Raw genomic sequence first — 25,818 nt, 5'->3', positions numbered from 1 at the left:
TCCACTAACCACCTGATGGTGTGTGGTGGAGGGTACTTATTGTACCACTAACTGATCCTCTCTTCCCTGTTCCATTCATCAATGGTCCTTGGGAAGAACGATTGTCAGTATCTCATTGAGGTCATTTTGCAAGATGTATGTCGGAGGAAAGTACTCTCTCATTATTTGTATAGTAGACTGTCTGTGATCCATGATGTCTGTCTTTTAACATCAGTCACTGCAGTTTGTTGAACCCCTCTGTGACGCTCTCGTGCCGTCTGAACGCTCCCATGACAAAACGCACTTCTCTGTGTTGCACCTATTGCTTGCACATATATTCAAAATTGTGTTCTCATATTCTGGTGAAATTCTGGAAAAGATATGTATCCAGTGTCAGTTTACGAGTTAAATTTTCTGAAGCATTCCACTTACTTAAGAATGCATCCACAAAGTCCTATTCCTCTTGTTCTCTCTAACTTTACTCCTTGTGTAATGTAAAAGCAGGACAGCCACACTCACTACTTCTAGTTCATGTATATCCATTTTGTGGCAACAGTATGGTACCGTTTGCACGTTTCTGGCCGAGATATGAGTTACCAAATATTTCTGGCCGATAGTGGCCATTAATGTTGAACCACATGTGCCAGCAATATGTAAGCTCAATGTTGCTGTGTAACACTGTTCAGATATATTGCTGGCAATATGCAACTGTTATACCCTGTGCAAACATGCCCCAGCACCAACTACCAGAATCTTTTACCAACAAATTATCAAATTTCACAGAAATGTGATCGAAATGGGGCGATGAAATTCTTACCCTCAGAAACACAAGACTGGACAGATAGGATGACCATGGTAAGGGTCACAAATTGAAGAAAAATGCTGAAGAATAGGTCAGACGAGTGCCTTGTAAGCCACTTCTTTCATGGATGAGTTATATTTCCTTAACATTCTTCCTGGGACTCTCAATCTGACACCTGCTTCTCCTACAATTTGTTTTATGTGGTCATTCCACGACTTAAAGTAGGTGTGGATAGTTACTCCTAGATATTTTTCAGTAGATACTGTTTCCAGAAATTTGTCATCAACAGTGTAATTCTACTGTTGTGACTCGCCGATCATTCAAAGCGCCGCCGCGCATTTACGCGCGTCCTCTACGTGCGGCGCTGTCTGCCAGCCGTGCAGCAGCTGCACCACCTAAGCGGCCAGCCGAGCAGCGGCCGCTAGACTGGGACTCAGTGCTCATTCGAATGCTAACGTGTACACATGTCTTGCTTGTCAACTTACTCTGTGACTTATATGTGTTGTGTCGTTCTGAAATATATGTGTTAAACTTGACATTACAACATCTACAGTAGTGAATTTCTTTTCCTATTTATGAGCAGTGTGTTAAATTTGACATTCGTCAACAGCTGCCACAACCTGGACCATTTATCAATCCTCTGTACGTAATTATGCAAATTGATACTCTCTTCTACCATTGCTTGTTTCTGATAGACAACAGTATCATATGTGGACAGTCTTGAAGAGCTTTCTACTAGATTATTTATGTACGTTGTTATCAGTAATGGTCCTGTCACACTTCCTGCGGGTGCTTTAGATATTCCATCTACATGTGTCAATTTTGTTATATTAAGAGCAATATGTTGGGTTCTGTCCACAAGGAAGTCATCACTCAAGTTTCAGAATGGTCCAATATTCAGGAAGCTCTTTCTTTTCCATGACTGAGCAGCAGTATAGGATGGTGTCAAAGGCTTTCCTGAAGTCAAAGAACATGGTATTAACCTGACTGCCATTGTCTACAGTGCTGTGAATCTTGTTTGAGGAAGAGAGCGAGCTGAGTTTTGCAATATCTCTGTTTGGGGGATCCATGTTGATTTTGATAGAGGAAATTCCGTTCTCAAAAATGTCATAATTCTTAAGTATAAAACATGTTCCATAACTGCACAACTGATAGTCAATGACATAGGTCTATAATAATGTGCATGACCCTTCATGAAAATGGGAATGACCTGTGCTTTTTTTTTCTGGTGACGAGGTACCTTTGTTGCTCCAGCGAACTATGATAACTGCTGTTAGAAGCAGAGCAAGTTGTTCTGCATAATTTTTGTAGAATATCACAGGTACTTTACTCATTCTTTGTCCTGATGCCTTTTCACTAATAAGTTATTGTAGTTAGTTTTCTATTTGATAATCCACTATCTTAATATCTGCCATTTCGACATTCGTAGGATGACTGAAAGGAAGGAACATATTATGATCTTCCGTGGTGAAACAATTTTGGAAAAGTCCGAATTCAGTATTTCGGCCTTCTGTCTTTAATGTCCATTTTGGTGGCAGTATGGTCACTGAGTGATTGAATAGATGATTTCAAATTGCTTACTGATTTTCTGTAAGACAAAAATATCTTAAGTTTTGTAGTCAGATTGGTTGATAAAATTTTACTTCAAAGGCTTTGAATACTTGTCTCATTGCTCTCCTTATCCTCATTTTCGCTTCGTACAGATAGGTTTTGAAAGAGTGCTTGTTATATTTGGGCCAGTAAAGTATTATGATGTGAACACCACTAACTGAAGTTTGCATTGACACCAATTTCTGTCAATTTTATTTACAAAACTAAAGATAAAAAGTTAACACTAATGACTGTAGTTAATTTTCCCTGTTGCCAAAATATCTGTGTCAAGTACCACATACAGAGCTGCTAATTTGAAAACAAACATTTAAGCTAATATCTGCCAATAAACTTCTTTGGTAGATGTCTTCACTGTAGAAAAAAATTGTTCACAGTGATATGTAGATCCAAAGGTTCAAAAAATGTCATTCCTGTATATATTCCTGTAAGTGATTTGTTGTTCATGGTATTGACTCAGTCAGAAGAAATAGCAATAATCATTCAGTGAACGCACTTGGATAATATGTCCTCAAGCACTTTACAGAAATATGTACACAATTCAGCAGATTTCATTCCCAATAGGCTTCCAGCAAAATTGGGGGGAAAAAAGTGATAAACCCCAAATACTCAGATTAGAGGACTTTCCAAGTATTCAGATTCTAGTTAAAAAATTCCAGAACTTTTCTCTGTAATGTTTTTTTATACTCTTTCATAATTTTGTGTTTTATTAATTCTTTAATGTTTTTTTTTCTTTACAGGTAAACTGTACAGTCTTTCACCATGACTAAGTAGCTCTGGCTTGCATGCTCCCACTGAACATGAGAGATAGATAGATAAATAAATAAATAAATAAATAAATAAATTATATAAGTAGCCATGTGAAGTCAAGGAAAATCCTCACAGAAATTGTATTCCACTAAAACATCCTAAAATTTGGTCATACATCTCTTATGTGTCTTCATCCTGCAATATTTAACTCAAAATGTTCATATGTTGCATCATATCAGAGCTAAATGCTAAATCTCCATTCTTCCCTTTTTTATTTGGCAACATGTTTTCCACACTATGTTCATACTATATGGGCATTCAAATGAAACTAGGTTAAGTTGCCAGTGGGGATATTTGAATCACTAGAAGTCGAAACATGAGTATGTTGATTGGCTTTGTATGCTGTTTCATTGCTGTCTACAATTCTGTGTTTAATGCTCCTTTATGTGTCAATAAATCAGATTTTTTTCTCTCAATTACACACATCTCATTGATTGATAACATCTTCTATAATTTTTGCTTTTGTTCAAGCATTCTTTGAATTCAGTGTTGTCTGATAGCATAAGTTGGCAGTGACCATAAAAGAGCGAGCACCACTTGATGTCGTTAGATTTTTATTGATTCGGTTACTCCTGTCACCCACCTCACCCAGTGTGTGCGTGGAAATAATACTGCCGGCCGCGGTGGTCTCGCGGTTCTAGGCGCGCAGTCCGGAACCGTGCGACTGCTACGGTCGCAGGTTCGAATCCTGCCTCGGGCATGGATGTGTGTGATGTCCTTAGGTTAGTTAGGTTTAAGTAGTTCTAAGTTCTAGGGGACTTATGACCACAGCAGTTGAGTCCCATAGTGCTCAGAGCCATTTTTTTGAAATAATACTTTCTAAATCTGTGCTGATTTGTGGACAGACTTTCTCTCTCAAGAAAATGTGTTATATGCAAACTTTTAATCTCAGATGCTCTCATACTTGTATAATATAGCTTTTCTTGACATCCGCTGTATCTTACCTATTAGTAACAATCTTGGACTTTTCATTGTTTGATTCTTACATATTAGTGTTACCTAGCAGTCATTCAAGATTGATAAGCAGCAGTTAAGTCGGTGAGATGTGGGCTTTGTAAGAGGGGGCACTCATAAAAGTTCATACCTTTGGTTAGAAAAAAAGAAAATAAATACCTAAACTTTTGCACATTTATGAGTCCTTCTCTACATAATACCGCTCAAGTTGACACACAAACAATGATGTGCAACATGTCATATGACACAGTTGTAGAAGTCTGGAAAAAGTTATCCACTACAACAATGACCTTGTCATTACTGGCAAAATGTTGCAAACATGGGAGTTGCTTCATTTTTTCAAAACAGGAGAAGGTTACTGGGTTCCTGATAATTGCAAATAAGGAAGGCATCTACATCTACATCCATACTCCGCAAGCCACCTGACGGTGTGTGGCGGAGGGTACCTTTAGTACATTTATCAGTTCTCCCTTCTATTCCAGTCTCGTATTGTTCGTGGAAAGAAGGATTGTCGGTATGCTTCTGTGTGGGCTCTAATCTCTCTGATTTTATCCTCATGGTCTCTTCGCGAGATATATGTAGGAGGGAGCAATATACTGCTTGACTCTTCGGTGAAGGTATGTTCTCGAAACTTTAACAAAAGCCCGTATCGAGCTACTGAGCGTCTCTCCTGCAGAGTCTTCCACTGAAGTTTATCTATCATCTCCGTAACGCTTTCGCGATTACTAAATGATCCTGTAACGAAGTGCGCTGCTCTCCGTTGGTTCTTCTCTATCTCTTCTATCAACCCTATATGGTACGGATCCCACACTGCTGAGCAGTATTCAAGCAGTGGGCAAACAAGCGTACTGTAACCTACTTCCTTTGTTTTCAGATTGCATTTCCTTATGATTCTTCCATTGAATCTGTCTGGCATCTGCTTTACCAACGATTAACTTTATTTGATAATTCCATTTTAAATCACTCCTAATGCGTACTCCCAGAATGTGTGTGTGTGTGTGTGTGTGTGTGTGTGTGTGTGTGTGTGTGTGTGTGGTGGGTGGAGAGGGGGGCGTGTACACCTATCCCTTTTTCCCCCTAACGTAAGTCTTTCCGCTCCCGGGATTGGAATGACTCCTTACCCTCTCCCTTAAAACCCACATCCTTTCGTCTTTCCCTCTCCTTCCCTCTTTCCTGATGAAGGAACCGTGGGTTGCGAAAGCTTGAATTTTGTGTGTGTGTTTGTGTTTGTTAGTGTCTCTATCAACATACCAACGGTTTCGTTTGGCAAGTTACATCGTCTTTGTTTTTAGATACATCACTGCAGAATGTTTGACTGTGTTGAAGGAGCCACCATCTCACCTCTGATTCCTCCTCAGCTTCGTCACTGTCACAGTGAAGTTCTAAAAGGTTCTTTTAAGTTTTGGAAACAAATTAAAGTCAGATGTGACCAAGTAGGGACGGTATGAAGATCGAAGGATGACAGTGAACGTGAGGTGTCAGCTTGTTGCCGGTGAGCAGCTCTTGGGTGTGGTCTGGTACTGACATGCTGAAGGAGTGGATGCTCCATACGTTGACGAGCTCCTCGAGTTCGTTCTTTCAGTTTTCTGAGGGCCTCTCACACACTGACACAGTTGCCCTACACACCACCATGTTGCATGCTACAATTTGGAGCCCTCAAGCAGAATAGGGTTGCAACTTAAGTAAAGCAGAAAAGTTGACACATAACACCTCAACCAATGTTGAGAGCAGAATAAAAATTCTGAGGCATTACTTTTCAGCGTGCCCTCATAACAGGCAGCCTCTAACAATTCTTTCAACTTACTTTCTTCCACATTCCCCCCCTTTTTCTATCTTTTTTCATTGCTGTGAATTTTAGTGCCATTCACACTTATTTCCAGTATGTTATTTCCTTATTTCGGGCAGGTTAACCACACAGCCACCTGGCTGTACCTCGCTTGGGCTGGAGTTATGCGAGACCTCCCCGCCTGATCTGCAGCAGAATTGTTTTCTATAACCCTTTACCGTTCCTCGCCATGTAGAAGAAACTGTTTACAAATGCTAACCTTTCTCTCGGAATTTTTGCCTACTAATGAAGCATACTTCATAAACCTGTACCTTCGACCAGACAAAATGTTAATATTCGAACGGACTTATGTGCACTGGAAGCAGACATTGTTTTTCTGTTCTTCGAACTACTGTTTCTGAGTTGAATTGAAGACGTGCATGGAAAAATGGGCTAACCCTCAAATGTAAAAGCTTAGAGATAAGTGTTGCTATCTGTTGCTGGGTATAGGAGCTGTGAAAGTTGACATTGGTCTCACCCCTAAATATCACTTTTGATAGTTCTGCACCCAGCAACAGAAGGCAACGCTTATCTCTAAGCTTTTACATTTGAGGCTTAGTTCATTTTTCTGCACATGTATTCAATTGCTTGGTAGTACTGCCATAGTGCAAATACACAAGATGGCTGTTGGGGTGAGTAACATGCAGTGATTTGCCATTTGCCTTTGCAAGAAAAATTAGCAAGGAAAAATTGTGATTAAATTGCCTTTGTGAAAGGTAATTTGCCAGCATATGAAAGCATAAAAAAATGTTGAAGTGCTTCACCGTAGTTATACAGGTCTGGAAGAGGTATCAAGAAGTGGCACACTACATCTAATGGAGGAAACTGGGGATCACCTTAAGGTGAAGAGAAGTTTTGCCATCACCATACCTACAATTGTCAGATGGTACATAAGACAGGTATGTATTCCAAACATTTGGCAGAAGGGCAGGTGTTAGTGTACAATCAGTACGTAAGATCTCACACGAGACACTGCATGTGATGAAAGTGTCAGCCCTCTGGATCTCTCATTTTTTAACCCCCACTCAAATAGGGCCTGACACAATACCTGTGGTATAAATGTTGACCATGTGCATGGACAAGTACAAGTTTTCAGTCATATGATCAAACTACACTGACAGGAAAAATATTGCAACATCAAGGAGGAGTTGTCACAAAAACAAAATTTAATAGGTGTGTTTCTACAACAGAAAGATTATGTCTATTCAAATTTCATACCAGTTGCACAAGAGTAGCACTAATAGAGCCCCTATAAGGACACAAATTAGGTTTGCTTTAAATACACACTGTAACAGTCATAACCGTTAGTTACCTTTGAGATTGTGCATGGTTAGTTGACATTAGTTACAAAAGCCTTTAAGTTGACAAAGATGCCATTATCGACATCTCAAAAATGGCTCTGAGCACTATGGGACTTAACAGCTGAGGTCATCAGTCCCCCAGAACTTAGAACTACTTAAACCTAACTAACCTAAGGACATCACACACATCCGTGCCCCAGGCAGGATTCGAACCTGCGACCGTAGCGGTCACGCTGTTCCAGACTGAAGCGCCTAGAACCGCACGGCCACACCGGCCGGCTCAACATCTCACTGGGTTTGAACGAGGTCATCTAATACAGCTGCAGGAAGCCAGCTGTACCTTCTGCAATACTGGAGAGAGACTTCACAGGAATGTAGCAACAGTACACGATTGCTGGCAGTGGTGGTCACGAGAACATACGGTCACAAGAAGGCTGGGCTCCAGGCAGTCATGTTGAACTACTGATAGGGAAGATCATCTCTTTCGGCGCACAGCTCTGGCACATCGTACTGCATCTGCAGCAGAAATTTGACCAATAGCTGGCACTACAGTGACAAAACGAACTGTTACAAATCGGTTACTGCAAGGATAGCTCTGAGCCACATGCTCTGTAGCATTAATTCCACTAATCCAAACCGCCGCTATCTGCGACTCCTGTGGTGTCAAATGGCAGCTCACTAGAAGACAGGGTGGAGGTCTGTTGTGTTTTCTGAAGAAAGCTAGTTCTGCTTCTATGCCAATGATGGCTGGTGTTTTGGATAGGGAGAGGCCAGTTGAGAGTCTGCAACCAACCTGTCTGCGTGCTGGACACACTGGACTTACACCTGGAGTTATAGTCTGGGGTGCGATTTTGTATGACAGCAGGAGAACTCTCACGTTTATCCCTGCACCCTGACTGCAAATTTGTATGTCAATCCGGGGATTCAACCTGTTGTGCTGCCATTCATGAACAGCACTCCAGAGGGTGTTTTCCAACAGGACAACGCTCACCCACATACCTCAGTCATAACCAAACACACTCTACGGAGTGTAGGCATATTGCCTTGGCTTGCTCGATCACCAGACCTGTCTCCTACTAGGCACGTAAGGGACCTCACTGAATGACACCTCCAGCGTCATCCACAAACAGCATTAGATGCTTGGGTACCGACCCACCAAGTGCAACAGGCACAGAATTCCATCCCACAAACTGACGTCCGACACCTGTGCAACACGGTACATGCATGCATGGTTATATGCTTGCACTCAACATTCTGGCAGTTATACTGACTATAAATGCACAAACATTTCACATTTGCAATAGCTTAAATTGCACTTACATTAACTTGTAATCTTGCAATGTTAATCACTTAAGTATGTTACCTATACAAATTTATTCCCAAAATTTAATTACTCTACATTAATTATTTTTTATGGTTGTGGTGTTTTTTTTCCATCAGTGTATACCATAGGGAGCAAAGATTCAGTCCTCTTCCAGAAAGGTTATGCTGTTTCTTTTTGGAAACTTTACGACATCAACTTAAATGACAATGCAAGGAATGGGCAGACTATTATGTAGCAATATTATTGAAACCTTTAAACCAATCTGTAGCCTGTCATTGAGAAGGGAAGGCCTCTGTGTATGTCTGCTTGTGTCTGTATATGTGTGGATGGAAATGTGTGTGTGTGCGAGTGTGTACCCGTCCTTTTTTCCCCCTAAGGTAAGTCTTTCCGCTCCCTGGATTGGAATGACTCCTTACCCTCTCCCTTAAAACCCACATCCATTCGTCTTTCCCTCTCCTTCCCTCTTTCCTGACGAGGCAACCATTGGTTGCGAAAGCTTGAATTTTGTGTGTATATTTGTGTTTGTTTGTGTGTCTATCGACCTGCCAGCGCTTTTGTTTGGTAAGTCTCATCATCTTTCTTTTTATATATATATATATATATATATCTAAAAAGAAAGATGATGAGACTTACCAAACAAAAGCGCTGGCAGGTCGATAGACACACAAACAAACACAAATATACACACAAAATTCAAGCTTTCGCAACAAACTGTTGCCTCATCAGGAAAGAGGGAAGGAGAGGGAAAGACGAAAGGATGTGGGTTTTAAGGGAGAGGGTAAGGAGTCATTCCAATCCCGGGAGCGGAAAGACTTACCTTAGGGGGAAAAAAGGACAGGTATACACTCGCACACACACACATATCCATCCACACATACAGACACAAGCAGACATATTTAAAGACCTTTAAATATGTCTGCTTGTGTCTGTATGTGTGGATGGATATGTGTGTGTGTGCGAGTGTATACCTGTCCTTTTTTCCCCCTAAGGTAAGTCTTTCCGCTCCCGGGATTGGAATGACTCCTTACCCTCTCCCTTAAAACCCACATCCTTTCGTCTTTCCCTCTCCTTCCCTCTTTCCTGATGAGGCAACAGTTTGTTGCGAAAGCTTGAATTTTGTGTGTATATTTGTGTTTGTTTGTGTGTCTATCGACCTGCCAGCGCTTTTGTTTGGTAAGTCTCATCATCTTTCTTTTTAGATATATTTTTTCCACGTGGAATGTTTCCCTCTGTTATATTCATATATATATATATATATATATATATATATATATATATATATATATATATATATATATAAACGTCGACGTTTTCAACCACGTGATATGTGCGGTATGCAATAATATCTCTGTCTACAAAGCTTTCCAGTCCTGATACATTGGGTACACCTGTACCACCACGAACAATAGCCACAGTTAACCAGCCATTACCATGTGAAAATGTATCGTTCAGATCAATACTGAAATTAAGTCTACATCCACAGAAGACAGCGGGTCCATCTAGTAGTGCGTGTGCGGCGACAGATTTTATAGTATTCTTCTTCTTGTCGGCTGCAGATGTTGTCATTTCCACATCTTCAATAGTTTCATATATTGTCTGTCTAGCATGGCGACGGTATCGTCTGTAAGGCGCACAGTCTCCAACAAATTTTACATATTCACATACACCTTTTCCCTTAATCCAAATGTATACAGACTCATTTACAGATATTTTACGTCTACTACGGGTGTAGAGGGATAGTGGGGAGGGTGACATATACACAGATTTTCCAAAATCTTTATTAGCAAGTTCTCCAATATGATATGTGCGATAGGCAATAATGTCTCTATCGACAAAACACTCCAGGCCACCAACGGCAGGAACACCACTACCACCTCTTACAATGGCTACAGTTAACCATCCGTTGCCGTGGGTAAAGGAATCGTTAATGTCGATGCTGAAGTTCAGTCTGCATCCACGAAAGACACATGGTCCCTCGACAAGTTCACTGGCGGCAATGTTCTTCACAGTATTCTTCTTCTTGTCAGCAGCAGATGTCGTGAATTCGATGTTTTCAATTGTTTTGTAGACTGTTTGACGAGAATGTCGACGGTACCTTCTGTAAGGCATCTTGGCAGCGTTCAATGCAGTTGCCTGTGCAGCAGCAGCAGCACGAGTGATCCGCTGCGCGGGCCTCACTCGCTTTTATAGACGCGCGATAGCGCGTGACCTTGATTCGGACTTAGAATATTTCACAGTGCCAGCCGCGCGTTATCCCGGACGGGTGCACTAGTCGTACTAGGTGCGCCCGTCCGCTGTTTGTCAGTCTTATAGAGGCGCGGTGCCACAGGCGCGCAAGCTGACGCACGCTTATCGCTATTGGGGTCAGAGGCCAGCTGGCGCGTGTTTATCACCTCATTAGTGATGTCTTTCAACCGTAGCGTGCCCATGACTGGCTTCTTACACCGAAACATTACGTCTGATATACTTTGTTAGGACAGTCAACATAAAATCTCCAACTCCAAGTATTATTTGAACCTTGACCACGGGACTCCATGTGTGTCTGAATATTATTCAAATTAAACACAGCCTCGTGGCACAAATTATAATGTGTGTGCCTCTCTCTTAAATAATTAGACTTATAGGCGATAGGCAATAATGTCTCTATCGACAAAACTCTCCAGGCCACCAATGGCAGGAACACCACTACCACCTCTTACAATGGCTACAGTTAACCATCCGTTGCCATGGGTAAAGGAGTCGTTAATGTCGATGCTGAAGTTAAGTCTGCATCCACGAAAGACACATGGTCCTTTGACAAGTTCACTGGCGGCAATGTTCTTCACAGTATTCTTCTTCTTGTCAGCAGCAGATGTCGTGAATTCGATGTTTTCAATTGTTTTGTAGACTGTTTGACGAGAACGTCGACGGTACCTTCTGTAAGGCATCTTGGCAGCGTTCAATGCAGTTGCCTGTGCAACAGCAGCAGCGCGAGTGATCCGCTGCGCGGGCCTCGCTCGCTTTTATAGACGTGCGATAGCGCGTGACCTTGATTTGGACTTAGAATATTTCACAGTGCCAGCCGCGCGTTATCCCGGACGGGTGCACTAGTCGTACTAGGTGCGCCCGTCCGGCTGAGAGCGAAGTCCGCGGCTGGCGCGCTGCCAAGATTGCGTATGCCAGACTTGCGCGGCGGGGTCAAAGGTCAACCTGATAAGAACTTTAACATGGAACATGCTGTTGCCTCCTTGAGCCCCCGGTACGTGATGTACCCTTGTCCAGTTTTCAGCTACGCTACAGATCAGTTTATTTATGAAAATACAATGTACAGTCTCCAACAAATTTTACATATTCACATACACCTTTTCCCTTAAACCAAATGTATACAGACTCATTTACAGATATTTTTCGTCTACTACGGGTGTAGAGGGATAGTGGGGAGGGTGACATATACACAGATTTTCCAAAATCTTTATTAGCAAGTTCTCCAATATGATATGTGCGATAGGCAATAATGTCTCTATCGACAAAACTCTCCAGGCCACCAACAGCAGGAACACCACTACCACCTCTTACAATGGCTACAGTTAACCATTGAACGCTGCCAAGATGCCTTACAGAAGGTACCGTTGACGTTCTCGTCAAACAGTCTACAAAACAATTGAAAACATCGAATTCACGACATCTGCTGCTGACAAGAAGAAGAATACTCTGAAGAACATTGCCGCCAGTGAACTTGTCGAGGGACCATGTGTCTTTCGTGGATGCAGACTGAACTTCAGCATCGAAATTAACGATTCCTTTACCCATGGCAACGGATGTTTGACGAGAACGTCGACGGTACCTTCTGTAAGGCATCTTGGCAGCGTTCAATGCAGTTGCCTGTGCAGCAGGTAACCGCCCCCGGTGTAAAACCTGTCCCATGCACCCTCCCACCACCACCTACTCCAGTTCTGTAACCCGGAAGGTGTACACGATCAAAGGCAGAGGGTAAGGAGTCATTCCAATCCCAGGAGCGGAAAGACTTACCTTGGGGGAAAAAAGGACAGGTATACACTCGCGCACACACACACATATCCATCCACACATACAGACACAAGCAGACGTGATTTACCAACTGACCTGCCTACACTGTGATGCATTCTATGTGGGAATGACCAGCAACAAACTGTCCATTCGCATGAATGGACACAGGCAGACAGTGTTTGTTGGTAATGAGGATCACCCTCTGGCTAAACATGCCTTGGTGCACGGCCAGCACATCTTGGCACAGTGTTACACCGTCCGGGTTATCTGGATACTTCCCACCAACACCAACCTATCCAAACTCCGGAGATGGGAACTTGCTCTTCAATATATCCTCTTTTCCCGTTACCCACCAGGCCTCAATCTCCGCTAATTTCAAGTTGCCGCCACTCGTACCTTACCTGTCATTCAACATCATCTTTGCCTCTGCACTTCCGCCTCGACTGACATCTCTGCCCAAACTCTTTGTCTTTAAATATGTCTGCTTGTGTCTGCATGTGTGGATGGATATGTGTGTGTGTGCGAGTGTATACCTGTCCTTTTTTCCCCCAAGGTAAGTCTTTCCGCTCCCGGGATTGGAATGACTCCTTACCCTCTCCCTTAAAACCCACATCCTTTCATCTTTCCCTCTCCTTCCCTCTTTCCTGACGAAGCAACCGTTTTTGTGTTTGTTTGTGTGTCTATCGACCTGCCAGCGCTTTCGTTTGGTAAGTCACATCGTCTTTGTTTTTAGATATATTTTTCCCACGTGGAATGTTTCCCTCTATTATACATATACAGGCACAAGCACAGTGATGGTATCAACAAACTGGTCTCTTGCCGGCCGCGGTGGTCTAGCGGTTCTAGGCGCGCAGTCCGGAACCACGCGACTGCTACGGTCGCAGGTTCGAATCCTGCCTCGGGCATGGATGTGTGTGATGTCCTTAGGTTAGTAGGTTTAGGTAGTTCTAAGTTCTAGGGGACTGATGACCACAGATGTTAAGTCCCATAGTGCTCAGAACCATTTGAACCAAACTGGTCTCTTGCTGGGAAATAAATATCTAAACATGAATAATAAAGATGTAGAATGTTTGTTTTATTTAAAAAGCTTTGAAAGTTTTCACATAAAAAATGTGGAGGCATTACTTTTCAACACAACCTTTTATTTTTAGGTTTGATATTATGTTGACAGCAATGTCACTAGAGATGGAGTGCACATTTTGATTGGATAAGATGGGTGGGGAAGCTGGATGTAAACTTTTAGAAGGACCTGTCCATGCACCCACCTCAGTTGATTTAGGGAAATAGCGCAAATCTAGCTCTAGAATTTGAACTTCACACTTTGCGACTGTGAGCACAGTATACTTACTAGCTGCTGCACCCCTTCATTCTGTGCATCCTATGGAATAGGAAAGGAGGTGCATATGCGTGAGTGAAAAACCATGACATAGAAGGAATAGGGAAAGTCACAGTGCCAGCAAATTAAACTGCCTCATATGTCTTGCATATGCTGCTCACTGTGCTTCTAACATCTTTGGAAAACATGCTGTGTTATTTAGATAAAATACCCTCAGTGGATTAAATTACACACTGAAAATTAGGAAAGAAACTCTGTTGCTTCACACCCAGTTTCCTGCTGGAAAAACTGAACTCTGTGTGAATATTTGTGTAACTGAAAGTGCCAAAACACACACACGTGACTAACTAATGCATTGCAAAATACCAACTCAGCAGTATAAAGGCAGGCTCCGCCACCTCCATACTTGCACAAACATCTTTCTTAGCGTAGAGCTAAAATAACTATCACATAATACAAAATTTGTGTCTGTTTTTTTGTGCCAGTGTTGTGCCAGATACTTACAACTGTTCCTGTAAAATAAAAGCTGTGAAAGAAGTTAAACAGAACACCTGAAATTTGACATATTGCACATTAATCAATAGCGAACCAATACAATACCCATTATATCACGATGGACACACACTAAAGACAAAATTGAAAATGGAGATTTGTCTTCCTCATGTCAAACTGGAGGCGTTCTACTGGACAATCGCCTCAGACGAAAAGTCAATACCATTATGCCCCCGATGTCAAGTTTTGGTAAACAGTGTGTTGTACTTACCAGATGAAACATGGGTTAAAAATATGGAGGACACATCTTTGTCACACACACAACATTGAAACACCTAAAAATAATCAGACTTATTAATGGAACCCAGTTCATAAATTGTACCTACTTCCAGATTTTGCCATTTGTGCCTCGCTATAAATGAGTAAAATTGGTATTGACTCGTCCTGTTCATCGCTGGATGGCATTTGCATTCCATATCATTGAAAAAGATAGAAGAATAGTAAAACAGGTACTGTAACATCTAGGCAACATAATTTTAAAAAAATGATGCAACACCACAAATGTATGGCATGTTATGTCTATGATGTCAGGAGATTAAGCGGTATCAGGTTCTTCAGCTGCCACAAAGGGTGGTATGTCATTTTCACATGAAGTCACCTCACATAACTGGAATATTATAGGCCTCTGAATTCAATTTAGTACCAGCACTCTACATTCAGTTTCAGTGGTCAAATCTCCATACATCAACCATGTGTAACCTTTCTGTAAGTTCCCCAAATCGTTTGACATTCCTCAGGATGAAACTTCCTGACTTATTATAACTGTGTGCCGGATCGAGTTTCGGACTTTGGACTTGTCCTTCATGGGCAAGTGCTCTACCAACTGAGTTAAGGACAACTCACGACCCATCTTCATGATTTTACTTCAGACAGTACCTCGTCTCCTAGCTTCTGAGCTTCACAGAAGTTCTCCTGGAAAACTTGTGGGATTAGCACTCCTGGAAGAAAGGTTCTTGCGGAGACGTGGTGTATTCACAGCTTGGCAGACATTCCCAAAACGAAATTTTTCTCTGCAGGGGAGTGTGCACAGATACAAAACTTCCTGACAGATTAAGGAAGGAGACGAGGTAGTGGCAGAAGTAAACTTTTGAGGATGGGTTGTGAATCATGCTTGAGTAGCTCAGTTGGTAGAGCACTTGCCCATGAAAAGTGAAGGTTCTGAGTTCAAGTTTCATTCTGGCACACATGTTTAACCTACCAGGAAGTTTCATATCGGCACACACTCCGCTGCAGAGTGAAAATTTCATTCCGGGTATCCCAGGATGGTTGCTTCGAGAAAGTTTCTGATGTTTCTTTCCACATCATTGTTCATCCAAACTTATGCTCCATTAATAAGGGACATGACCCTATCCCTTTATTTCCTTGATAAAGAGTGTTCTTTCTTCACTTCCTTTTTCTACAGTTGCTTTTCCTCTCTTCCCTTTCTTCTACTACTACTACCACCTCTCGTCTGTCACAGTCACTTGCAAATTACAGGTCACATGTCATGTTCTGAGATAGTAAAAGCTCAACGTGGTGGTTTTGAAAGAGCATTTACTGGCAGGTGAAAGTGTTATCACTTTATAATCTGCCAAGACTTAAGTGTAATATTTTTTTGAATATTCAGTTTCGGCTTCCATTCTTTTTGCAGTAGTTATGTTGTTGATGGCAGATTTATGGGTGCAACAGTTCCAGTCTGCAGTATTGGGTTTTGCTTCTGATGAACATTGGCCTAATAAATAACTTTTTTCTTTTCAGTTACCGCTACAAAGTGCTGGTGTCTGAGGGTCCTGCTTTTGACCAACTGAAGGCTACAGAATATGAGATCCGTGGCCCCCCACTGACACTAGACGAGCTGAAGAGTGGACAGACGTACAGTTTTGCAGTACAGCTGCAGACAAAGGAAGGTTACTGCTCACAACCTTCAGAAGTTGTATCTCTTCTCAGTCCAGATAAAGGTGAGGTATTTCTCTAGATTGCAGTCACTTATGAACCACGAGAGGAATAATTTCCAAGATTGTGTAATGAGCCAAATTCTGTATCGTATTCATTCATTCGTTCATTAATTCAGTTTCATTTATTCACCTTTCATGGTCCACGAATTCCACCATCGAGGAGAGCCTTTGGGGATAGAAAAAACCACTGCTGGCTACTTCTGTAAAGTACGCTAACAACACATTTTGGCTATAGTCCAATTAAAATTACTTCACAGTTGACATGCATCACTTGCCACCAAGGGTTTTTTAGCCCTGAATTTAAACTCGTGCCCTAAACTAACCACAACCTCATGATGTGCAATGCATCCAAGAAAAGGACGGCAGTAATCAGCAGCAGAACTAAACTCGTGATAGCTTTGTTTGCAGTGTTTAAAGCTAACATCTATGAGCAAATTCGAGGCAGAAAAATTTCAGTTTCAGCACTAAAAAGCAAACGGTAATTTATTGCTATCATCAACCATTGGTTACGTGAAACTGTCCTTACACTGGCTGCATGAACTGCCACATAAAAGCGATGAGTTGTCATGGTTGGCACTTGGTTTTAGTTGATAGTCGATACTGGACGTTTCCAAATTAAAAAAGAATGTTATGAATGAAAAATTAGAGCAAATCAAAAAGTCAGTATGATAAAGGTTCTCTTTCTTTGTCGGTGTCAGATGCTCCCATCCCATGACTTACTTTTTAGATTCTTTCATACTATGAGTCCCCCCCCCCCCCCACCCACCCTTTCCATATTTGGTCTCCTGTGTCAGTATGCCATAAAAATTCATTATCTGGATGCATCACATAAATGTCTCTTTCTCCTATTAGAAGATGAACCTAAAAACTTTATTTGGCAACAAGATGGAGACCTTCCCCATTTGCATCTCTTTCTAATGAGAGTGGTTGAAGTCTCTGATTGGGGGATTGGTCGTAATTAATTTTTGGTTCGATATGTGCTGCATAACTAAAGTTATATCTATTGAATATTTGTAAGAAAAAAAGATTATTTTACCTTCAGTTTAATACTTGTTTTGTTGTAAATGTCTAAATTAAACTGGTATAATTTAAGATTGAAAGTGAGATGTTCATTTATGAACATTCTATATAAAAAAATGGCCGTTTTCTTATACGTTTGTTCAGTAGGGTATGTATTGTATGGACTGAATGTGAACTCTTCTGAGACAGTTTTGGTAGTTGTCCAAACATGTTCTTTTCATTGTTTTGGTGGAGAGATATGTGGTCTCCAGTCTCACAGGGTAATTGCTCTTTTTATTTCTTACCCCTACTAATCTTAGTATCTGTAATGTACTGACAATTTGTCCCCAACAGTGCAAATGTCGACAATATGCACTGCACGCATTATTTGGAAACAAACTTGTTCAAGTCACTCATCTTTTTAGATTCACTCAAGGTCCTTGCTGTTGACAACAGTGACACCCAGTTTACTTCTTTCTCTCAGGCTTGCATCTATTTTTGCTCGGTTCTGTCTTGGGTCTGTTTTTGTGGCAGTGTGAAATAACAGTTGATGAAGAATTGACCACTATGCACCTCCCACATTGGTTGCAAATGCAGCGGAAGAGTGGCGTGATGGCACTGTACCTAGCTGTTCTCGCAGTTACTTCAACCTGTTCACCATAGTTTCACATGTGAGGGCTGCTACATTACTCTGTGTTTTATGTTGTTCATTTTGGCGATTGCATTTTAAGGCTTTTTCCGTGTTGCGAAGGTATTTTTGCAGAAATTAAGGAAATGGGGCAGCAGACATAATAAACTATAATTAGGAAGACACAGTAGCATTCAATCACTAATTGTGATTTTTATTTAAATGCATTTCGAGCCCTCTGAGTTCACCTTCAGTGCTCGATCATTTCACATCACTTTTGAATTTGGGTTAAACATAGTAGGAATATTACAATGTGACACTGTTGTCATTACGGTGGTCCACGATTAAAAGACTGGTTTGATGCTGCTCTGCTTGCTACTCTATCCTGTACAAACCTCATCATCTCTGAATAACTACTGCAACCCACATCCATCTAATCCTCTTTTGCTGTCCCTAGCGATTTTTACCATCACACTTTCTTCCAATATGAAATTGGTGATCCCTTTAAGTCTTAAAATGTCTCTTATCAAACAATCTTTTCTATTAGGCAAGTTGTACCACAGATTACTTTTATTCCCGATGCTATTGGTACATCCTCATTAGTTACATAATCTACCCATCTGATTACCAGCCTCCTCCTGTAGCACCACATTTCAGAACCTTCTATTATCTTTTTGTCTAACAGTTTATCATCCATGTTTCACTTCCATACAGTGCTACACTCCAAAGAATCACCTTGAGAAAAGACCTCCTGACACTTAAATCCAAATTCAATGTTAGCTTTCTTGCCATTACCAGTTTACATTTTATTACCACTCTACTCCATCCAACATTAGTTATTTTGCTGCCCGAATAGCAAAACCCATCTACTACTTTGTGTCTCGTTTCCTAATCTCCTTCTCTCGGCATCACCTGATTTCATTCCACTGCATTCCATTAACCTTGTTTTGCATTTATCGATGTTCATCTTATATCCTCCTTTCAGGACAATAACTATTCCTTTCAACTACTCTTCCAAGTCTTTTGCTGTCTCTGACAGAATTGCAATGTCATTGGCAAACATTAAAGTTTTTACTACTGCTCCCTGGACTTCAGTTCCTACTATGTTGCAATGAAGCTACAATTTTTTTCATATTCTGCCCTTAAAATTATGTAACAACTGCTGGAAACATTTAGTAATTCTCTATTTGTATTAGTTCTGTAAAAAAAAATATAGCTTTATTACAATACAGCACATCACCTTGTAATTTTCCTACTTATGTTTAGCAGGACCAGTGATAACTTGTTTTTAAAAAAATCGTGTGAAATGATAAAGGTCTTAAATGAGTCCCTAATAAAAATCACAATTACTGACTCTCAGTTGTTGTGGTTTTTTTTATATGAAAGTAATACAGTCACACTGTCAACACTGACGACAATGGATAAAATTAAATCATAATTACATAATTATTTAGCGATGAGCTGTTGGAGACTGTATGTCCCTTGTTCCATAATACTCTGAAAATATATGTGAACAAACTCAAAAATTTTGTTGTTGATGTTCCCCCTGTGTATGTCCTGATAAAATTAAACTTCAAAACTCCAGATTTTGCTAACAGAATTGGAGGATAATGGCACCGACTGTCACACAACTGTCCTACCCCCAGGTTCGTGGGTGGCCGTGCTGACGGCATCGAGCGTCGCCGGGGTGGTGGTGCCAGTGATCGTGGTGGTCGGCCTGCTGCTTGCCGTGGTGGGCTTCCTGGTGTACCGCCACAGGCGCCTGCAGCACAGCTTCGTGTCATTTGCAAACAGCCACTATGACACACGCTCGGGCTCGGCAACTTTCTCGGGAGCAGACGGACTCGGTAAGTTTGCCCTCCACTTTTTTAAAAGGTACTGTTGCTTTGACCTGGTACACTACAAAGATTTTTGTTCTTTCGTGCAAGTCTTACCAAGGGACCTTATGTAGGCTGACCAGGTGTCCCGGTTTTTAATTGAGAAACAAAATGCGTGCAGTATTATTTCACATTCAATTAAATATTTTGGAAAAGCAAGTTTCCTAGAAGTAGAATATTATAGAAATATATATTTTCACTTTATATAGACTGAATGCATTTCTTCAACTAGTTTAATGCTTAAAGAAACAGTAAAAGATGTGTTGAAAAGAAAAGCCCCCCCCCACCCTCCCCTCTGCCTCTAACTTTCATACCTTCCACTTTAGGGCAATCAAGAAAAGTAAATGACAAGTTTCAAACAATGTTGCCCATCTTCAGAACGTATGTCATAGTTACAGAGTAACCTGTCTTAGTGGAAGTATCAGTTCACTGTCAATATTTGATGAAACAGACAGAAAATATGATGTAGAATAATGATCGCTACCACTCATAAGGTGTTACTCTACATGCTTTAAAGGAGTGGTCATGGAGTTCATCTGCATCCATTAGGGATAAGATACACAGACATAAAATAAACGTATTTTGTACAAGGGTTATAGTGACAGTAGTGAGCAACAATTTTTAAATCTCTTGATGTTTATTTTTTGGAGAAACCAAGAACAACATTATAATCTACAGGCTTTTCTCTCACTTTTCAACATCGTCTCCATTTCTTTGCACAAATTTTTCCTACCATATCGTAGTGTTAATGTTCTGTCACAATACTTGTCAAAACGTCACCACCTCCATTTTGAAATCTCTGAAGCTGTTGTTGGTCAATAAATGTGGGACCCAACAAGCATAAACTTTTTGATAACCTAAGCTTTGAATCATTTCTTGCACTGAGCTGTGTCCTACTGCAAGCTCAGCATGATTTCATTCACTGCGACTTGCCTGTCTTCTCTAATGAGCTCACCAACTCCCTCCTTGTTGCATTACGTGGATGGAGTCCGTGGCCGACTGGTGCGTGGCTCATCTCGGATACTCGTTTTTCCATCTTTGGAATGCTTCACCCATCTCCTAACGCTGCTAGCTAGCATCCGTGCGGATGTCTTCTTAGGCACGTTGAAGTCTGAAATAAATTTGAGCAGCAGATTTTCCGCCTTTGACAAGGAATTCAATTACAGCATGCTGTCTAAATGAAAAACCTATGTCCGCTATTTTGGAAGTACTGCCTGCGGTCACGTGATAGATGCTAATTACGTCACGGTATAGCAACATACAGTGGAAAGTCTGCAGATTATGATCCTGCAATTGTTTTTGTTACACTGTTGAAATTTGAATTTTAGCAATGGGTTGCTCGTGACTTCCAGTATGACACTTGTTAAACTAAGGCTTGCAGATAACTCCTTGTGGTAAACATTTCCATTTATGACAAATCACTAAATGTCAGCTTTGAAACTGGAAATTCCTTTGTGGAATAACAATGAGGCATATTCCAGAACTAATTTTAACTGATTTTAGGCCTGAATGAAGTGTCTACCGACTCCTTAGGAAACTACTGCAGTGTTGATTTGGTTCAGCAGTCAATTGCCAGTCGGTGATAGCAAATCATAATGACAGAGACAACTGTAGATCCTGCCCGTTGTGAAGTGCACAATGTGATTAGGATTTTGGTGGCTGGAGGATATTCAGCTGGCAAAATCGATCGTGAGTTATGCCTGGCATATGGACCAGAAATAATGAGTGACAAACGAGTTAGGAAATGGTGTTGAGAATTTCAGAATGTCCATACAAATGTTCACAATGAACTGTGGAATGGCAGGTCCAGTATTTGGATCAACGACATTGTCGATCAAGTGAACCAAAAATTCTAAAGCAATTGGTGATTGAGAATTCTGAATTCCAAAATGTTGTTCAGACCTTGATTTACAGGATTGTCACTGAACAGCTTGAATGTCACAAATGATGTGTGTGAGGTGGGTTTCAGAAACGATCAGTGATTAGCGCAAAGAGTAAAGAATGTGTAGTTCGTACAGTCGTTGGAGCACTATAGACAAGATCAAGGTGACTTTTTTTCCCCACATTCTTTTGGGTAACAAGACACGGATGTCGCACACCAAAGCAGAATCGAAACAGCACTCAATGCAGTGGTGCCATCCCAATTCACTGAAGCTAAAAAAGTTTAAGCAATCTCCATTCTTGAATCAAAAAATGATGGCTTCTGTTTTTTGGGACAAAAAAGGCGTCCTTTTCATTGATTTTATGGATCCTGGGCCAAGAGTTATACTTAACATATACTATGAAATGCTAACCAGTATGAGACATGCAATCCAAATTCAGCACCACAGGAAGCTGTTGTCTGGCATAATCCTCCGTCACTACCATGCATGTTCTCACTTCTTTTCCATGTCCTCACTTCACTTCCAAAACTGAGAAGAAGATTCAAGATTAACTTTGGGAACTTTTTGATCACCCTCCGTACAATTCCTGCACCAAGCGACTATTTTGCCTTCTTGAATTTGAAAAAGTGGCTGGGTGAACAATTATTTCAAGATGATGACAAATTCAACACTCGGGTTACCATCTGGTTCAATTTCCAGATGGCAGACTTCTATGCAAAGGGGTTTACGAAATTGGTGCAGTGTTACAGAAAGTGTACAGATGTGAACAGTGACTGAGGAAAAGTAAGGTAGATATGTAGTAAAAAATTACTGTCCATAGACACCTTTTGTCATGATCTTATGGATCTTATAATTAAAGTTTTCCATGTGACATGTAAGTCTGCAATAGTAATGATGGAAGCAGAAGAAATGGATTAAAATTTGCGTCTCAGCCATGACTCGAACCCAGGTCTTCTTGCTTATTAGGCAGAAGTGCTAACCATTACACCACACGGTCAACATTGCTGCACGAACTATCCAAGTCGAATGCCCTCCCCAACACAAAGTTCGATTCATATCTTCAGCTGAAGATTCCCATTACGTCCAATGCTGGGGTGCTATTCCAATGCCAGAGAGCCCTGGCAACAGTGACAATGTAGGGAGAAAATAAGCTGAAAATATGAATTGAAGTTGGTGTTGGGGAGGGCACTCAACTTGGGTAGTTTGTGCAACAATGTTGACCATAGTACTGTGGTGGTTTAATGGTTAGCATTTCTGCCTAGTAAGCAAGAAGACCCGGGTTTGAGTCCCAACTGTGGTACAAATTTTAATTCATTTCTTCTGCTTCCATCGTTATTACTTTTGTCGTGAGCTTATTTTTTTTATATAACCAAACGGTTGCTAGTTTTGGAATATGCCTTATACAATATGAATAGATTGCTACACACACTCCATTAGGGGATATTGAGTGGCAGGTGTGGTCATTTAAAGTAGACTTTGCACACACATTTGGGAGTGTGTGGGGAAGTGTTAGGGACTGGGTGTTGGGCTGTCAGGTGGCTGCACTGGGAGAGGTGGTGGAAGGAGAGAACCAGAGAAGGTTGGTTGGTTGGTTGGTTTGGGGAAAGAGACCAGAGAGCGAGGTCATCGGTCTCATCGGATTAGGGAAGGATGGGGAAGGAAGTCGGCCGTGCCCTTTCAAAGGAACCATCCCGGTATTTGCCTGGAGCGATTTAGGGAAATCACGGAAAACCTAAACCAGGATGGCCGGACGCGGGATTGAACCGTCGTCCTTCCGAATGCGAGTCCAGTGTCTCACCACTGCGCCACATCGCTCGGTGAACCAGAGAAGGGGGTGAGAACTGTGCAGGTGCACTGGTGAAATACAAGGTGTGTGTAAGGTTGCTGCAGGTGGAGGCATGTGGAGACAGGGATTATGGGAGTAAAGGACACGTTACAGGCAGAATTCCTACCTGTGCAGCTCAGAAAAGCTGGTGTCGGCTGGAAGGACCCTGATGGCACATCACATAAAGAATGTAATCTGACAGTTTAAATGTCCTGCAGTCTATTTTTAAATTTACCCATTTGGCACTCAGTACCTCTACAATGTGATGGGTAGTGGTCTACCCTACTTTGCAATGCCAACTTAAGAATATTCATTGTACTTGTGATTGCGCTATTTACTTCTGATGCAAGCAGAAGGGAGCCTTTGTGGTAGCTGTAGCATTTGCACCATCAGAGATGGCTATTTGGAAATTTGTTTTATACTGCATATCCAAACAGTATTGGTGCTGTAATTATATTTACAGGCTCTAAATGGTCTTTTGTTGGTTGTTAAGAAATTGGAGGCATATTTTTGTGACAGCAAGGCAAAGTGAGAATTTTATGATATGTGTTAAACTTCTCTGTTGTACATAATGTCATTTAAGAGGAGTAATTAATTTTTTGTTCTCCTCCTCCTAAAAACTATTCTAGTTGGTGCTCTCATTGGTAAGCAAACTATTACATTGAAAGGTATTGCATTGTAGTGAATAGCTATTCACATCTGTAAAATTGTGATGTCAGTAGAGCCATGTTTCATTCTACCACAGCTTTCTTTTTTTCTGTGGCATGTACGTAGATTTTTCTCATTTAGACACTTTCATATGTATTATTACAAAATTTTACTGGACATTTGATTCATACAAAACAAAAACAATAGCACATCATTTGAGAAGAACTTTATTATTATTATTATTATTATTATTATTATTATTATGACTACTACTACTTTATGCACTGCATCAAAACTGTAGGTGCTGATGATGTATATGTGAAGCAGAATGAAGTTTGATTAGTTTTGTCACAAAGTGCATCCTCTTATTACTTAAATATTCTTTATGACTTATGTAGCAACTGGGACACCTGCTTAAAAGTAAAAATTAGTGATATGTGTAAGTAGTAGAAAATTAAATTTTAAAACACTGAACAAATACATGAAGCCCTATTACGTAAGTGCTGGAACACTTCAGGAGACAGCAAGACTCAAGTGTCTCTTGGTGGGCAAAAAAAGAGGATGGATTATGTGCACTAGAAGTTTCTCCCTCTTTTTCCCACCTTCCCGTTCTTTCCTGTAAAATGTTCACACACACAATATTTTCTCAGTATATGGTATATCAGTGAAGCCTTGGGGATACAGCCATAGCTAATTCCTTTCATAACACCTTGACTAAGAAATATTCACCCATCTTCTGAGTAAAAGACCAACACTATAGCCAGTATGTTTCCCTCGGAAACTGTGAATCTTGTCACGAAGCATGTAGCCACAGACACTTAACTGCTGAACAGATATCCTGACACTTTCTGCCTGCATGGTCCAGGCCTTTGTCATCAACTTTCCTTGTGCTGCTGCTGTTAAAGAAAGGATCCAGTTCAGTCAATGAAAAAATGATTGGACAACTTTATGGTTTACATTTGAAGGTTCTTTTGCTTTTCTTTCCACTGCAAGGAATTTGGTAGATGATTCACCTTGGGACTGAAACTAAATGGATGCTTGAGGTGGCTACAACTAGGCAGGCTGCCAAGTTTGATCAATTTGTGTCCTTGCAGTAGCGAAAAATTATGTGACAATTTGTAAGTTATTTTCTGATTAATAGTGTGTTAAACAATGCTATACAGTCAACGGCAGGTAAAGACACTATTTGTCATGAATTCTTACCTGAAAAGAAGCCGTTTCTTTTCAGTAGAGGGAGCCACAGTACAAAAGCTTCACATTGTTAACTTGATTGTTCTCCCGGCTGCTGAAGACAGTGTGATTTTTTTAAAATGTGGTCTGTAACGTATTGTTGATCTACACAGTTTGGTGTATAATTCCATAGATTGTGGGACAGATTAGCTTCCATGAACCAGGTGGTCGGAAAGACTCCTTTATTTTTAAATACATCCTCCTTCCCCAAGGAAATTGTCAAAAGCCAGAGCCTGGGGTGCATTTCTGTGGAAGTTACATGGGCTGCCAACAGTTCGCAAGAAAGACCTTCAACACA

At 41.0% G+C, this 25,818-nt stretch overlaps 1 protein-coding gene across 2 annotated transcripts in view; it reads left to right on the top strand.

The window, feature by feature from the left end:
• LOC126210428 (sortilin-related receptor-like) overlaps window positions 1–25,818 on the top strand; it is a 204,193-nt gene that overhangs the window by 171,391 nt on the left and 6,984 nt on the right. Inside the window, exons 30-31 of one of the 2 annotated variants that reach the window (XM_049939658.1) lie at window positions 16,234–16,433; window positions 19,704–19,904. In XM_049939658.1, coding sequence (XP_049795615.1) covers window positions 16,234–16,433; window positions 19,704–19,904 — 401 coding nt within the window. Of the gene's footprint in view, window positions 1–3,129; window positions 3,619–16,233; window positions 16,434–19,703; window positions 19,905–25,818 lie in introns of those variants that run through there. The other variant, XM_049939659.1, reaches the window with a different exon arrangement.

This window comes from Schistocerca nitens, chromosome 10 (genome assembly GCF_023898315.1).
Source record: "Schistocerca nitens isolate TAMUIC-IGC-003100 chromosome 10, iqSchNite1.1, whole genome shotgun sequence".
In the NCBI taxonomy this organism is placed as follows: domain Eukaryota; kingdom Metazoa; phylum Arthropoda; class Insecta; order Orthoptera; family Acrididae; genus Schistocerca; species Schistocerca nitens.
Note: the sequence above shows the minus strand (reverse complement) of the source record. Positions and strands in the feature narration are given on the sequence as shown.